Here is a 13,644-nt window from a genome sequence, read left to right as displayed (position 1 = left end):
GCGCGCTACCGGCGCCCTGTAACGGGGAAGTGGGTGGGGGGGGCTGTCCCGGGGGAGGGACCCCCCGTGCCGCGGGTGGGGACACACCCGGACACCGGGAGCAGCACCCTGCAGAGCTCGCCGGTACCGCTGCCGCCGCCCCTCACCGCCGCCCCGTCTCCCCGCAGCGCTGCCGCGACGCCAGCGAGGCCGCCCCGTCGGGCCCGGGAGCGGCGGTGGGCGCCGTCCGCCGGCGTTTCTCCGGTAGCCCGTTACTGCCGCCGTTGGGCTGCCGCTTGGCGGAGGCCCGCGGCCCCGAGCCCGAGGGCAACCGGGTGGTTTTCACCATCGAGGAGAGCGGCCCCAGCAGCGGCGACGAGTCCGAGCCCCCCCGGTAAGAGCGGGACGGCGTGTTTGCTCGCCGCGGTGGCACCGGGATGGGGTTACCGGGCAGGGCGGTGCCGCCCCCGGTTTCAGCACCGGCGGGGCGGACAGCGGCACCGGAGAGCGGCCCCGGGGCACCGGTACCGGCACCGGGAGAGCGCCCGGTGCCAGCGGCTGCTGCGGGACAGACCCCTCTGTCACCATCCCCGCTGCTCTGGCTCCGGGATGTCCACCCCGTGCACCGGTTGTCACTGCCCCTGTCACCCCTGTCTCCCCCATCCTGTTTCCGTCCCCATCGTCCCTGTCCCCATCACCTCCATCCTTGTCACCTCCATCCCCATCACCCGTCCCTGTCCCCATCCCCTGTCCTCATCCTCCTCATCCCCTCCTTGTCCCCATCCCTTGTCCCAGCCCGGTGTCACCGCAGGGCTGGCCTGTCCCTGCCCGGAGGTGACCTCAGTCCCAGCTGTGCTGCTGCAGGGTTATTTTTGGGCCATTCCCCACCCCCGTGCCTGTCCCAGCCTGGCTTGTGGGGACAGCATGGGCCTGGCACAGCGGAGGGACCTGGCTCCGGTGTCACTCGCTGTCCACCCCCTGCACAGACACGTGTCCGGCGGGGACAGCCACAGCCCGGGGGGGCAGAACTGGCTGTCCTGTGGCCAGTGTCCCAGGGCGTGTTGGCTGCCAGGTAGCCCAGGGGGGCCCGGCTTTGCCCCCACCTCAATGTCCCCTGGTGTCCCTCCGTCACAGCATTCCTCTGCCTTGGTGTCCCCATGCATCAGGCTTGCAGTCCCTTGGCAGCGAGTGTGTCCGGGATGCTCCAGGCTCAGACAGCGCGGCACGTCCGCGCTGCACGCCCGGGATGCGCCGGGCTTGGCTGCGTCCCTTGGCGGCACCGTGGCACGGCCACCCCATGCATCAGAGCCACTTGGGGCGTTTTGCCGCCTGTCCGGGCAGAGCACCCCTGTCCTTGAGGGAGCAGCTGCCACCTTGGGGACAGCACAGTGGCCAGTGGCACAGGGCCAGCGAGGGGCCACGTGCCCAGGCGGCGGGCGCACACCGGGCCGGCGCGGCCGGGGGGGACCCGCTCCATGTGCCGGAGCCAGACAGTTGTTTAATTTCCCAGGCGCGGGCGGGAGGGGGATGGAAACTTTCCCGGGGCCGCTGGGGCCGTGGCTGGGACGGCCGCACGCTTCCTGCTCCGCACCGGCGGGCAGCCTGGCCGCCCCGTCACTGTCACCGCCGTGCCGGGGGTCCCTGGGCTGGGCCATGCTGCCCACCACCTACTGCTCGCCGGGGGCTTCGCCGGCGGCGTCCCCCTGCGGTTCTCCCCATAATTCCCCCCGCAATTCCCCCGTCCTCTTCCGGAAGCTCCTGATGAACCAGAGCATCCGCCTGCAGCGGCGCTTCACCGTGGCGCATCCCCTCTGGTAAGGGGGGGGACGCTGGAGGGTCCCCGGCGAGGGGACACGCTCAGCCCTGGGCAGGCGGGAGGAGGCACCGGGCACAGGGGCAGCGTGGAGCCCCCCCGTGCTGCGGCACGTCCCCGGGGCCGTGGGGGACAAGCAGGGGACAGCGGGGGTCCCCCCCAGCCGGGGGCTGAGCCGAGCGGGGGGGGCTGAGCACGAACACCATCAGTGCAGTGATGGGCAGCCGGGGATGTGCAGGTGCCATGGGGGGGAGAGTGGGGTGGTGGGGAGGGCCAAGGGGCTTTTCCTGGCACCGCAAAGCACCAAAGCACCCGCCCTGGCACAGCTGGGCATCCCTCTGAGCCCCCCACCTTGGAGCTACAGAGGATTTGGTTTTGGGTGCCCCCCTGCCCGCACCCCGGGGTGCTGGTGGGTGCTGTGGGGATCAGCAGGTCCCTCCTCAGCCGCATCGGCACCTATTTATAGCAGCCCCCGGCCCCCCCGCCGCCCGGCAGTTATTAACGCCGACAGCCCGTCACCCAAACGAGGGGGTTTAATTAATCACGACCCCACCATGGGGGCTCGTGTCCCCCTTGCCCACCTGGGGGCTCGGGGCTGTCCCATAGGGTGGCAGCGGGGTCAGAGGTGGTGGCACGGGGCCGGGAGCAGCCGCGGGTGTCACTGCGGGGCCATCAGAGCCACAATGCAGCTTTGTGTCCCGGTACCATCGGGGACGCGCTGCAGGGGCAGGGACAGCACGGGGCTGCGGGTGGCACGACACGGCGCCGCTGCCAGGGACGGGCACAGCGCGGGGCGCCGCGGCAGCGCCGGAGCGGGGAGATGCTGCCGGGCAGCCGGTGCCCGTCCCGGAGGCACTCGTGCATCGGGTAGGTGACAGCGAGATGGGGACACGGTGGCCCTGGCGGCCCCCCCGCTTTCCCAGGTCACCCAGTGCTCTGGGGTGGCTCGTCCCTGTCCCCACAGCAGGGGGGGTGCATGGGGACATGTGGCCTTTCCCATGACCCCAGAGCAGGATGGGGGGGTGAGGCGGCCACGGCCGCCATGGGGACACCGCGGGGTCACCATCCTTGTCCCCATGTCCCCTGTCCCACCACGGACCCGCACGGCTGCCGGGTGGTTCTGGTTGGGGCCACCACCAACCTGTCCCTGAGGGTCAGGCCTTGGCTTCCTTGGTGGCTTCTGTCCTTTGGTGTCCCCTGGCTCCCTGCCATGGCTGGGACACTGTCACCCGCCGTGGGACACAGCGCCTGGAGCTGAGGCTGATGGAGGTTTTGGGGCTTTCGAGGACTTGGGACAAACAGGGACCATGAGGTGGGGAGAGGAGATGAGGTGGCTTGAGGGTGGGGGTCCTGTCCCACCCGGGGGACACAGGACAAGCCGCCTTGGCTGGCCGGTGCCCCAGCACCCATGAGGTCTGTGTGCACTGGGCTGTGCCGGTTCCCAGCAGTGGGACGATGGAGCCGCTCTGGCCGTGCTGGGCGGTGGCCGGTGTCACCGCAGCGCTCCCCGGGCCACCTGCCCCGTGCCAGCCTTGTCCCCTGTCCCCTCGCAGCTTCGACCTGGAGCATGGCCCCCCCGGGCGGGGGGCGCTGGACCCCCAGGCCAGCCCGGGGCTGGTCCTGCAAGGGACGTTCCCCCACGGCCAGCGCCGCGAGTCCTTCCTCTACCGCTCCGACAGCGACTACGACCTGTCCCCAAAAGCCATGTCCCGCAACTCCTCCATCGCCAGCGACCTGTGAGTGTCCCCCGCACCCACCCCCACCCTGACCCCCCCACCCTGAGCCTCACACCCACCCGCCTTGTTCCCGCAGGCATGGAGAAGACATGATCGTCACCCCGTTCGCCCAGGTAGGTGCTGTCCCCGCGTCCCAGTGAGGAGGGGACACTGCCCTGCACCGGGGGGGGGTGTCCGGGGGGGTCTGCGTGGCCCCAGCCCCTTTCCCCCCCCAGGTCCTGGCCAGCCTCCGCACCGTCCGCAGCAACCTGACCCACCTCCAGGACCGCGCCACCACCAAGTGAGTGTCCGTGGGACGGGGAGGATGAGGGTGTCACCTGGGGGGGGAACTGTGACCCACGGCAAGGGGGGGACACCCGTGCTCAGCCCCCCCGTGTTTCACAGGAGAGCATCGAGCAGCAGCCTCCCCTCCGGGAGCAAGGCCAGCCTGGCCGGTGAGTGCCGGGGGCAACGTGGGACAATTTGGGGGTGAGGGACGGGTCCCATGTGGCCCTGGGGGGTGCACAAGGCCACCCCCAAACAGGGCAGAGTCGCGGCTTTGCCCTTTGGGCTCCATGTCTGGTTTTCGGCAGCTCCGGCCGCTCTCAGCGCGGTGGAAAAGCTCCCGTTGACGTCAAACCTTCCATTAATAAAACGCCGGCGGCCGGCAGGGCCCCGCGGGAGCTGTCACCCCCCTGGGGACAGCGTGACACGCCAGCCATGGGGACAGCGTGACGCCCCGCTGCCCGGGCATGCTTGACCCCCGTCCGCTCCCCCGCGTCCCCCCGTGTCCCCAGCTCCGGGGGCACAGCCACCCATGGGGGCTCAGGGTGCTGGGACCCTGTGTGTGTCCCCGTGGTGGTGGCAGGTCCCTTGCCAAGCCGGTGTCCCCCCGGCAGAGGATGCCCAGCAGAAGCTCTCGCGGGAGACGCTGGAGGAGCTGGACTGGTGCCTGGAGCAGCTGGAGACCCTGCGGACCCGGCACTCGGTCAGCGAGATGGCCTCCAACAAGGTGAGGAGCCCTGGGACGGGCCCCACATCGCCCTGCTGGGGGCGGAGACCCCCAGGATGGGAAACTGGGGGTCCTGCCTGCTCCCCCCGTTGCTGAGCCCCTTCCCGCTCCCCCCAGTTCAAGAGGATGCTGAACCGGGAGCTGACGCACCTCTCGGAGACCAGCCGCTCGGGGAACCAGGTCTCCGAGTACATCTCCAGCACCTTCCTGGGTGAGGAGCCCCCTCTGGGGACCCCCCTTGGGGACACCCCACCTGGGTGTCACCCCTCGGCTGGCAGCTGGGTGGGATGCACATCTGGGCGCGAATCCTGTGGCACCCACGGGGACGGTGCCACTTGGCTTTTGCAAAAACCTTTCAATGTATGGAGCTGGGGGTGGGAGAGGGTTCCGTGTGTCCCTGTGGGATTTACTGCCTTAGCTGGGGGTCACAGTCACTGGTGTATACGGGTGCATGCTGGTGGGGACATCCCTGTGGCCGTGGGGGGGTGCCCAGGGTCGAAGGTGGGTGGCCTCATGCAGGGGGGGTAAGAAGCAGCACTGGGCATCCCCCCGTTGCCATGGCATCACGGTGTCATCCGCACGTCACCGAGGGGATGCTGGGGGACACATGAGGCTCCCCCCGACTCATGACCCCCCCGTGCCGGCCCAGACAAGCAGCAGGAGGTCGAGATCCCCCCGGCCAAGGACAAGGACAAGGAGAAGGAGCGGAGGAAACGTCCCATGTCGCAGATCAGTGGCGTCAGGAAGCTCCCGCACGGCTCCAGCTTCGCGGCCACCGCCATCCCCCGCTTCGGGGTCCGCACGGACCAGGAGGGGCTGCTGGCCAAGGTGGGTCCCAGCGGGGGTGACCCAACCAGCGGCAGGGGCCCCTGTGCTGGATCTTTGTCCCTTTGGTCCCCAGGAGCTGGAGGACACCAACAAGTGGGGTCTCAACGTCTTTAAAGTCGCCGAGTACTCGGGCAACCGCCCGCTGACGGTCATCATGTACAGCATCTTCCAGGTGGGCATCTCGGCGGGATGTCCCCTCCCTGTCTCTGTGGCCAGATGGGGACAATCCACCTCCCCGCAGGAGCGTGACCTGATGAAGACCTTCCGCATCCCCGTCGACACCTTCATCACCTACATGCTGACGCTGGAGGACCACTACCACGCCGACGTGGCCTACCACAACAGCATCCACGCCGCCGACGTGGCTCAGTCCACCCACGTCCTCCTTTCCACGCCTGCACTGGAGGTCGGTCCTGGTCCCCACGAGGCCACCAAGTGTGTCTGACCGGGCTGGGACACACCAACAATGGCTTTTTCCCCCCATCCCAGGCTGTCTTCACAGACCTGGAGATCATGGCCGCCATCTTCGCCAGCGCCATCCATGATGTTGACCACCCTGGTGTCTCCAACCAGTTCCTCATCAACACCAGTGAGCCAGGGCAGAGGGATGGAGCTGGGGGGGCTGTGGGGGACCCCGGTGTCCTCCTGGGTCACCCGGGGTGACCGGTGTCACCTCGCAGACTCGGAGCTGGCGCTGATGTACAACGACGCCTCAGTGCTGGAGAACCACCACTTGGCCGTGGGCTTCAAGCTTCTCCAGGAGGAGAACTGCGACATCTTCCAGAACCTGAGCAAGAAGCAGAGGCAGTCACTGCGCAAAATGGCCATCGACATGGTACGGGGGGGTCCCGGAGCACCCCAGGGTGAGGGGGCTTTGTGGGGGGGTCCAGGCTGAGCCCCATTCCCACCTCACCTCGCCCAGGTGTTGGCCACGGACATGTCCAAGCACATGAACCTGCTGGCGGATTTGAAAACCATGGTGGAGACCAAGAAGGTGACGAGCCTCGGGGTGCTGCTGCTGGACAACTACTCTGATCGGATCCAGGTGAGCGCGGGGACACAGGGTGGGAACCTCACTGGTGCTCCAGGTGCTGGTTGTGGCTCCAGCCGGGGCTGCTGGGAAGTCCTGTTTGGTGCCACCATGTTTGGTCCTGTTTGGTGGCCCAACCATGGCCAAGTGGGTTCTTGGCACAGGGGTGGTGGCCCCGGTGGACAAGGGACTTTGGGTAAGTCTGTGTTTGTGTCCCATGAGCCACCAATGTGTCCTGGTGGCCACAAAGGCCAATGGTACTGGGGTGCATGAGGAAGAGTGTGGGCAGCACATTGAGGGAGGTTGTTCCTCCCCCTCTGCTCTGCTCTGGGGAGGCCCCATCTGCAGAACTGGGACCAGTTCTGGGCTCCCCAGTTTAAGAAGGACAAGGAGAGACCCCAGCACAGGGACACAAAGGTGCTGAGGGGTCTGGAGCATCTTTGTGCTGAGGAGACAGAGAGAGCTGGGGCTGTTGAGCTGGAGAAGAGAAGCTGGGAGGGATCTGATCAATGGATCAATATCTCAGGGTGGGTGTCAGAGGATGGACCAGACTCTGTTCAGTGGTGCCCAACGCCAGGGTGAGGGGCAACGGGCACAGACTGGAGCACAGGAAGGTCCATCTGAACATGGGGAGAAACGTCTGTGCCGTGAGGTGCCGGAGCCTGGCCCAGGCTGCCCAGAGCGGGTGTGGAGTCTCCTTCTCTGGGACATTCAGACCCCTGGGATCCCGTGTGATCTGCTCGGTGACCCTGCGTGAGCAGGGGCTGGATGGGGGATCTGCAGAGGTCCCTCCAACCCAAGCACCCGTGACTCTCCCTGCAGGTCCTGCAGAACATGGTGCACTGCGCCGACCTCAGCAACCCCACCAAGCCGCTGGAGCTGTACCGGCAGTGGACCGACCGCATCATGGTGGAGTTCTTCCACCAGGGTGACCGCGAGCGGGAGAAGGGCATGGAGATCAGCCCCATGTGCGACAAGCTCACGGCCTCCGTGGAGAAGTCCCAGGTGGGGCAGCGCTGTGGGGCTGGGAGGGCACAGCGCTGGCTTTATAGGGGGCTCAGCTCTGCTTTCCCCCGAAGGTGGGCTTCATCGACTTCATCGCCCATCCGCTGTGGGAGACGTGGGCCGACCTGGTGCATCCCGACGCCCAGGAGATCTTGGACACGTTGGAGGACAACCGGGAATGGTACCAGAGCATGATCCCACGCAGCCCGTCCCCACCGCCTGAGGGACCCGGCGTGTCCCCCACTGCCACCGACAAGTTCCAGTTCGAGCTGACGCTGGAGGAGGAGGAGGAGGAGGGCGAGCTGGACACGGAGCCCGAGGGGGCCGAGAGCCCCTTGGATGAGGACAACAGCGGCTCCAAGACACCAGCCACAGATGACTCGGGGTCGGCTGACACCGAGCGCCTGTCACCCGGCCCTGGGGACCGGGACTCGCCTGTCACCCACCCCCGGGACGTGGACAACCGGCGGGCGCTGGAGGGCACGTTGCCGAAGGACGGTGGTGGCGGGTGCTCGGTGCCGGGCGCCGAGGGCAGCCAGGGGCTGTGCCTGGACACGGAGGGCAATGTCACATTCCTGTCCCTGGGCAGGTAGCGGCACCGGCCCGTGGGTCCCCTCGCTACCGCGGGGACGTGGGACAGGACGCTGCCCCGGCGAGTGACCGGCACTGCGGGGACACGAGGGGACACGCTGCCTGTCCTGCGTGGGAGCTGGGCAGGTCCTGAGAGGCATGAGGACACCGCCCACCCAGTGTCCCAGCAATTGTCCCCACTCCCACCCAGTGTCCCTGTGTACAGCCGCTGGGAAAGTCCCTGTCCCCTTCAGACAGGGCTTGGGGACACCGCTCCAGCCACATCTTTGGGGACACGGCCCCCCGCGGGGCCAGGCACACCCAGAAGCACTTTGGTGTCCCTTTGGTGTCCCCTGGCAGAACCGCAACCCCACGGTGGGACGGCGAAGGGGGCTGCTGCCATCCCCCAGCACAAGGGACTGGGGCGCAAGCCAGCGGTTTATTTATTTGGGGACAAAGTCACTTTTTCAAGCCTTTTTTTGTAGCTCACTTTTTAATTGGAGCCTCACCCGGGCGCACTCACCCGCGTTCCTGCCGCAGAAACACACGTTTCTGCTCCGATCGATCCCCAAAACGCTGCCTTCGTACTTTGCACTTTGGGCCCTGGCGGATGCCGCGACCCCCCCCCATCCCTGCAGGGGCCGGCGCAGCCCCCGGGGTCCTTTGGGTTTCATCCTTCACCTTCCAGAGATTAAACCTGGTTTGTTCCTCACTAATTCTGATCCTTTAAGTGCCTCTTTGCCGCGCTGCTGCCGCGGTGCCGTGCTCGTGCCACCGTCCCCGGGGACTGGCATTGCTGGTGGCCTTGCTCGGTGTTTGAACAAAAGCCGAGCTCCTCCCTGGAAACCTCGATCCATCACTGGCAAACACAACCGGCTAAGGTAAATATTTAATCGCCGGCTTGGCGCGGCGCGGAGACCGTTCTCGCTGCCCCCCCCGCCTCTTCCGCATTGCTCCCCACGGTGATTTATATCTGCAAACACGTCCCCACCCGTGGCACTGCCCTGGCGCGCGGGGCCCCGCCGGCGCTCGCCCATCGCTGAGGGGCCGCGGGAGCTGGAGGCTCCTTCCCGGCACCGCCGGGGGCTCCGTGCGCCCCTGCCCGCCCAGCGGGCGCTCAGCATCGCCACGGTCCTCCCGATGGAGCCAGCGGGTCGATAGGGACCAGACGAGGCTCTGTGACCTCCAGCGGGGCAGGAGCCTGTTGGAAAAGCCTTTTTCAGCACTTATTTGGCTGAGGGGCTGCGGCATCTGTAGAATCAGAGAATAAATGGGTTGGAAAAGACCCTCAAGATCATTAACCCACCCCCAGCACTGCCCCGTGTCCTGAGAACCTCGTGTCCGTCTGTCCAGCCCTCCAGGGCTGGTGACTCCAGCACTGCCCTGGGCAGCCTGTTCAATGCCCCACAGCCCTTTGGGGAAGAAATTGTTCCCAGATCCAACCTCAACCTCCCCTGGCGCAACTTGAGGCCGTTTCCTCTGCTCCTGGCGCTTGTTCCTGGGGGGCAGAGCCCGACCCCCTCCCCGGAGAGCCCCGATCTCTGCACACGGAGCTGCCGGGCATGGCCGGGCCGGGCTGGGCGAGGCCGAGGCCGGGGGCTGGGGAGCGTCACCGCTGCGGAGCCATATGCTGCCTCCCCCTAATCCCTGCCGGTTGGCACAGGGCGACGGAGGACGCGGGGGTTCGGGCAGGACACGACGCCCACCTGCGCCCCCCGTCCCGGCTGCGCGCGGCACTGGGAGCATCAAGCCCCACCGCGGGGCCAGGTGCCCCTGGAAAGTTATAGGGTCAGGCCGCTCGTGGCTGCAGGGAAGCCGCAGGCCGCGCTGGCCGTCGCGATAGGGGGGTCATATCGTGACAGGGGAGGCTGTGAGCTGGCTGGTCACCCACCCTCCGAGCGGGAATGGTCCGCCCCGCGCCCCCCGCCCGGGGAGGGGATGGTTCAGCCCCCCCGGCCACCGCCGCGCCGCCGGACCGCACCACTGCGCGCCGCGAGGGGGAAAGCGGCGCCCACCACCGCGCCAAGAGGGGCGGCTCCCCTCCCTTCCCCGCCCCGCCCAGCGTGCCGCCCGCCTCCTGTCAATCACAGCGCGCCGCCGGCCAATCAGCGCTCCCCACGGGAGGCCGGGCCGTGACGTCACCCTCATTTACATACCTCGCCCCGCCTCTCCCCCCCTCTCTCTCCGACGTCATCCGGGCTCTGCAACCGGCGGGGCGGCGCGCGCCGCTGCTGCAGTTGCTGCAGGAGGAGGCGGCGGCGCGAGCGCGGGCTGGAGGTGAGCGCGCGCCCCCGCGCCCCCCGGTGTGTTCCCCCCCCCCCGCCCCCCGGGCACCCCCCGGAACCGGCACCGGCGGCTGCATCGCACCGGGGCGCGGGGGGGCGGGAGCTGCGGGCGGGAGCTGCGCGGGGAGGGGGTGTCCGCCCGCTGGCGGCTGCACCGGGCGGGGGGGGAGCAGGTTGCAGCGAGGGGGCCGCGCGTCCCCCCCGGTCACTCTGCCGGTGCAGCGGGGTGCGGCGGGCTCGGGCCTGCGCGGGGGGGTGCAGGGGGGTGAGCCGCCTTCCTGCAGCACCCAGCGTCCCCTCCCGCAGCACCTGCAGCACCCTCCATTGCATCCCCCCCCGCAGCACTCCCCGCTCCGCCCTGCGCCCCCCGTCTCCGTGCCCCCTCCCCAGGACCCCCCCGCAGCACCGCTGCAGGTGCCATTTTGCAGGGGAGATGCAGGATTGGCTGCAGCGCCCCAACCGCTGCCGGGGTCACAGCCCCCCCCACCATCTCTGCACCCCAAATTCGCTGTGGCACCTTCTTGGGGTCACCATTGGGGTGACAGCAGAGCCCCCCCGCGCTGACAGCCCCACGCCTCACCCTGGGTGATACCCCCCCCATCTCAAATTAAAATAGGACGTAATTGCCATTGCGTTGGTGGGAAAACAGCTCCGGTTGGCGGCTCCGGTGCCGCCCGGAGCCGATGCTGTGCGGTTTGTCACCGCCGCCACCGTCATGGCCTCCCCCCGCCTTGCAGATGGCGTCGGCGACCGACTCCCGCTATGGGCAGAAAGAATCCTCGGACCAGAACTTCGACTACATGTTCAAGATCCTGATCATCGGCAACAGCAGCGTGGGGAAAACCTCCTTCCTGTTCCGCTACGCCGACGACTCCTTCACCCCGGCCTTCGTCAGCACCGTCGGCATCGACTTCAAGGTCAAGACCATCTACCGCAACGACAAGCGCATCAAGCTGCAGATTTGGGTGAGGTCCCCGCGCCCCCCGGCGTGTCCCCGCTGGTCTCCGTGGGGCTGGTGTGGTGTTTTGGGGTTGGCATGGGGCTGATGTCATGTGCCCTGGGGACCTTGCTGTCCACCTGGAGCGGCTGCATCCATCGCCCCAGGGGTGACATTGTGTCCCCGGGGGGTGACATCCTTGTCCCCTCCGCAGGACACGGCCGGGCAGGAGCGGTACCGCACCATTACCACGGCCTATTACCGCGGCGCCATGGGCTTCATCCTGATGTACGACATCACCAACGAGGAGTCCTTCAACGCCGTGCAGGACTGGTGAGCGCTCACGGAGCCCGGGGGGACCTCCCCAAAACCACCCCCGCGCTCTGCCCCCCCGCCATAATTCCCTCTTCTTTGTCCCCCAAAGGTCCACCCAGATCAAGACCTACTCGTGGGACAACGCCCAGGTCCTGCTGGTGGGGAACAAGTGTGACATGGAGGACGAGCGCGTCGTCTCCTCGGAGAAGGGCCGCCAGCTCGCCGAGCACTTGGGTGAGCCGGGGGGGCCGTGTCTTCCCACAAATAATTTAATTAGGGGCTTAATTCCCTGGCTGTAATTCTTCTGCCTCAATAGCGGCGGTGACTCGTCAGTTAAGGAGGAAAAACAAGGTGTAATTAAGCCGCGAGCGCTGGGGTGTGATGGCGGGTTCGGTTACGGTGCCGTAAACCTGCCGGGAAGTGCTGGGGGGGGAATTGGGTGTTCCCGGGGCTGGGGGGATCGGGGTGTGCAGCACTTCAGTGTTCTCCAGGGTTCTTCTCCAATATTGTTCAATATTCTTCAGTATTCAACATTCTTCAGTATCATTTAATGTTCTCGGTCAATTTAGTTCAGTATTGTTTAATAGGGTTCAATAGTGTTTAATAGGGTTCAATATTGTTTAATATTCTTCTCCAATGTCATTCAATATTCTTTTTCAATATTCAACATTCTTATTCAATATTGTTCAATGTTCTTCAATATTGTTCAACATTCTTGTTCAATATTGGTTTTCAATATTGTTCAATATTCAATGTTCTTGAACAATATTGAACAAGAACATTGAATATTGAACAATATTGAACAATATTGTTCAATATTGTTCAACATTCTTGTTCAATATTGCTTTTCAATATTGTTCAATATTCAGTGTTCTTGTTCAATATTGTTCAATATTGTTCAACATTCTTGTTCAATATTGGTTTTCAATATTGTTCAATATTCAATATTCTCAATATTGTTCAATATTGTTCAACATTCTTGTTCAATATTGGTTTTCAATATTGTTCAATATTCAATGTTCTTGTTCAGTATTGTTCAATATTCAATATGTTCTTGTTCAATATTGTTCAATATTGTTCAACATTCTTGTTCAATATTGGTCTTCATTATTCTTCAGTATTCAATGTTCTTATTCAAAATTGTTCAGTATTCTTCTCCAACGTTGTTCAATATTCAACATTCTTATTCAACATTGTTCAACCTTCTTGCTCAATATTGTTCTTCAACATCGTTCAGTGTTGTTCAATATTGTTCAGTATTGTTAAATATTATCCAATATTCTTCTCCAACATTCCTCAATATTCAACATTCTCGTTCAATATTCCAATACTGTTAAATATTGTTCAATATTCCCCAATATTCCACTTTTCTTCACCATTGATGGACACGTTCACTGGTGAGGGAGGGGAGGAGCCGCACGAGGCCCATGGGGCTGGGGGGGGTCACCCCGATGCCCCCCCATAGCATCACCTCTCCCCCCAGGTTTCGAGTTCTTCGAGGCCAGCGCCAAGGACAACATCAACGTGAAGCAGACGTTCGAGCGGCTGGTGGACATCATCTGCGAGAAGATGTCGGAGTCGCTGGACGCGGCCGACCCGGCCGTCACCGGCGCCAAGCAGGGCCCGCAGCTCAGCGACCAGCAGGCCCCCCCGCACCAGGACTGCGCCTGCTAGGGACCCCCCCACCCCAGAACCCCCTCAGTGCACCCACACCCCCCCAAAAACCCTCTTTTGTGGGGCGAAACATTTGCTGCTGGTACCTCCCGAAGGGCTGCGGCCTACCTAGGAGCCCCCATTCATTTAGGCTGTGCCCCCCTTTTCCCCCCTCCCTTAATTTATTTTTAAGCCTGGGCTGGTAGATCCCCCCCATTCTGCTTTAAATCACCCCCAAAACCATTATTTTCTCCACTACACCCCCCCAAAACCTCACGTGTCCCCCCACACCCACCCAAAGGGCCCCTGGAGGCTCTTGGTGCCCATTTCTCCCCCTCGCTGGATGGATATTTCCTAAAACTCTTGTTTATTTGTATAAATAGATGCTAATTTATGCTCCCGCCGTCTTCCTCCTTGTACAGAAGAAACTCTCGTTGTAAATAGGGTGAAGCGCCGCTGGTGTGACCTGCCGTGCCGTGCCCGTGCTGGTGCAGTTATTTTA

At 64.5% G+C, this 13,644-nt stretch overlaps 2 protein-coding genes across 3 annotated transcripts; both read left to right on the top strand.

Annotated features, from left to right (window-relative positions):
- The first annotated feature begins 246 nt into the window (after window positions 1–246).
- PDE4C (phosphodiesterase 4C) lies at window positions 247–8,786 on the top strand. 2 transcript variants are annotated; one of them, XM_082072104.1, is made up of 15 exons: window positions 247–1,793; window positions 3,346–3,528; window positions 3,605–3,641; window positions 3,744–3,808; window positions 3,913–3,962; window positions 4,407–4,519; window positions 4,637–4,730; window positions 5,169–5,347; window positions 5,421–5,519; window positions 5,589–5,753; window positions 5,837–5,936; window positions 6,028–6,182; window positions 6,270–6,392; window positions 7,200–7,382; window positions 7,457–8,786. In XM_082072104.1, the coding sequence occupies exons 1-15, from the start codon at window positions 589–591 to the stop codon at window positions 7,973–7,975; spliced, it is 3,270 nt and encodes a 1,089-aa protein (XP_081928230.1). In that variant the 5' UTR covers window positions 247–588; the 3' UTR covers window positions 7,976–8,786. The 2 variants fall into 2 exon arrangements, with proteins under 2 accessions (XP_081928230.1, XP_081928231.1); XM_082072105.1 differs by lacking the exon at window positions 247–1,793 and having other exon boundaries at window positions 2,090–3,528; window positions 7,457–8,783.
- A 1,361-nt stretch (window positions 8,787–10,147) lies between these two features.
- RAB3A (RAB3A, member RAS oncogene family) lies at window positions 10,148–13,541 on the top strand. Its single transcript, XM_082071790.1, has 5 exons — window positions 10,148–10,229; window positions 10,975–11,202; window positions 11,389–11,507; window positions 11,599–11,723; window positions 12,973–13,541. Exons 2-5 carry the CDS (start codon window positions 10,975–10,977, stop codon window positions 13,161–13,163), a joined length of 663 nt encoding a protein of 220 aa, XP_081927916.1. The 5' UTR covers window positions 10,148–10,229; the 3' UTR covers window positions 13,164–13,541.
- The last annotated feature ends 103 nt before the right edge of the window (window positions 13,542–13,644 follow it).

Source organism: Streptopelia decaocto (assembly GCF_964273445.1).
Source record: "Streptopelia decaocto genome assembly, chromosome: 24".
In the NCBI taxonomy this organism is placed as follows: Eukaryota; Metazoa; Chordata; class Aves; order Columbiformes; family Columbidae; genus Streptopelia; species Streptopelia decaocto.
This window is presented reverse-complemented; position numbering and strand designations above follow the sequence as displayed.

Bases quoted from the DNA above. Each gene is read 5' to 3' on its own strand.
- PDE4C (XM_082072104.1), top strand. From the start codon at position 589: ATGTCCACCCCGTGCACCGGTTGTCACTGCCCCTGTCACCCCTGTCTC. The intron at 1,794-3,345 runs GTAAGGGGGGGG...GTCCCCTCGCAG, and splicing joins ACCGTGGCGCATCCCCTCTG to CTTCGACCTGGAGCATGGCC. The intron at 7,383-7,456 runs GTGGGGCAGCGC...TTTCCCCCGAAG, and splicing joins CCTCCGTGGAGAAGTCCCAG to GTGGGCTTCATCGACTTCAT.
- RAB3A (XM_082071790.1), top strand. From the start codon at position 10,975: ATGGCGTCGGCGACCGACTCCCGCTATGGGCAGAAAGAATCCTCGGAC. The intron at 11,203-11,388 runs GTGAGGTCCCCG...TCCCCTCCGCAG, and splicing joins GCATCAAGCTGCAGATTTGG to GACACGGCCGGGCAGGAGCG. The intron at 11,508-11,598 runs GTGAGCGCTCAC...TGTCCCCCAAAG, and splicing joins TTCAACGCCGTGCAGGACTG to GTCCACCCAGATCAAGACCT.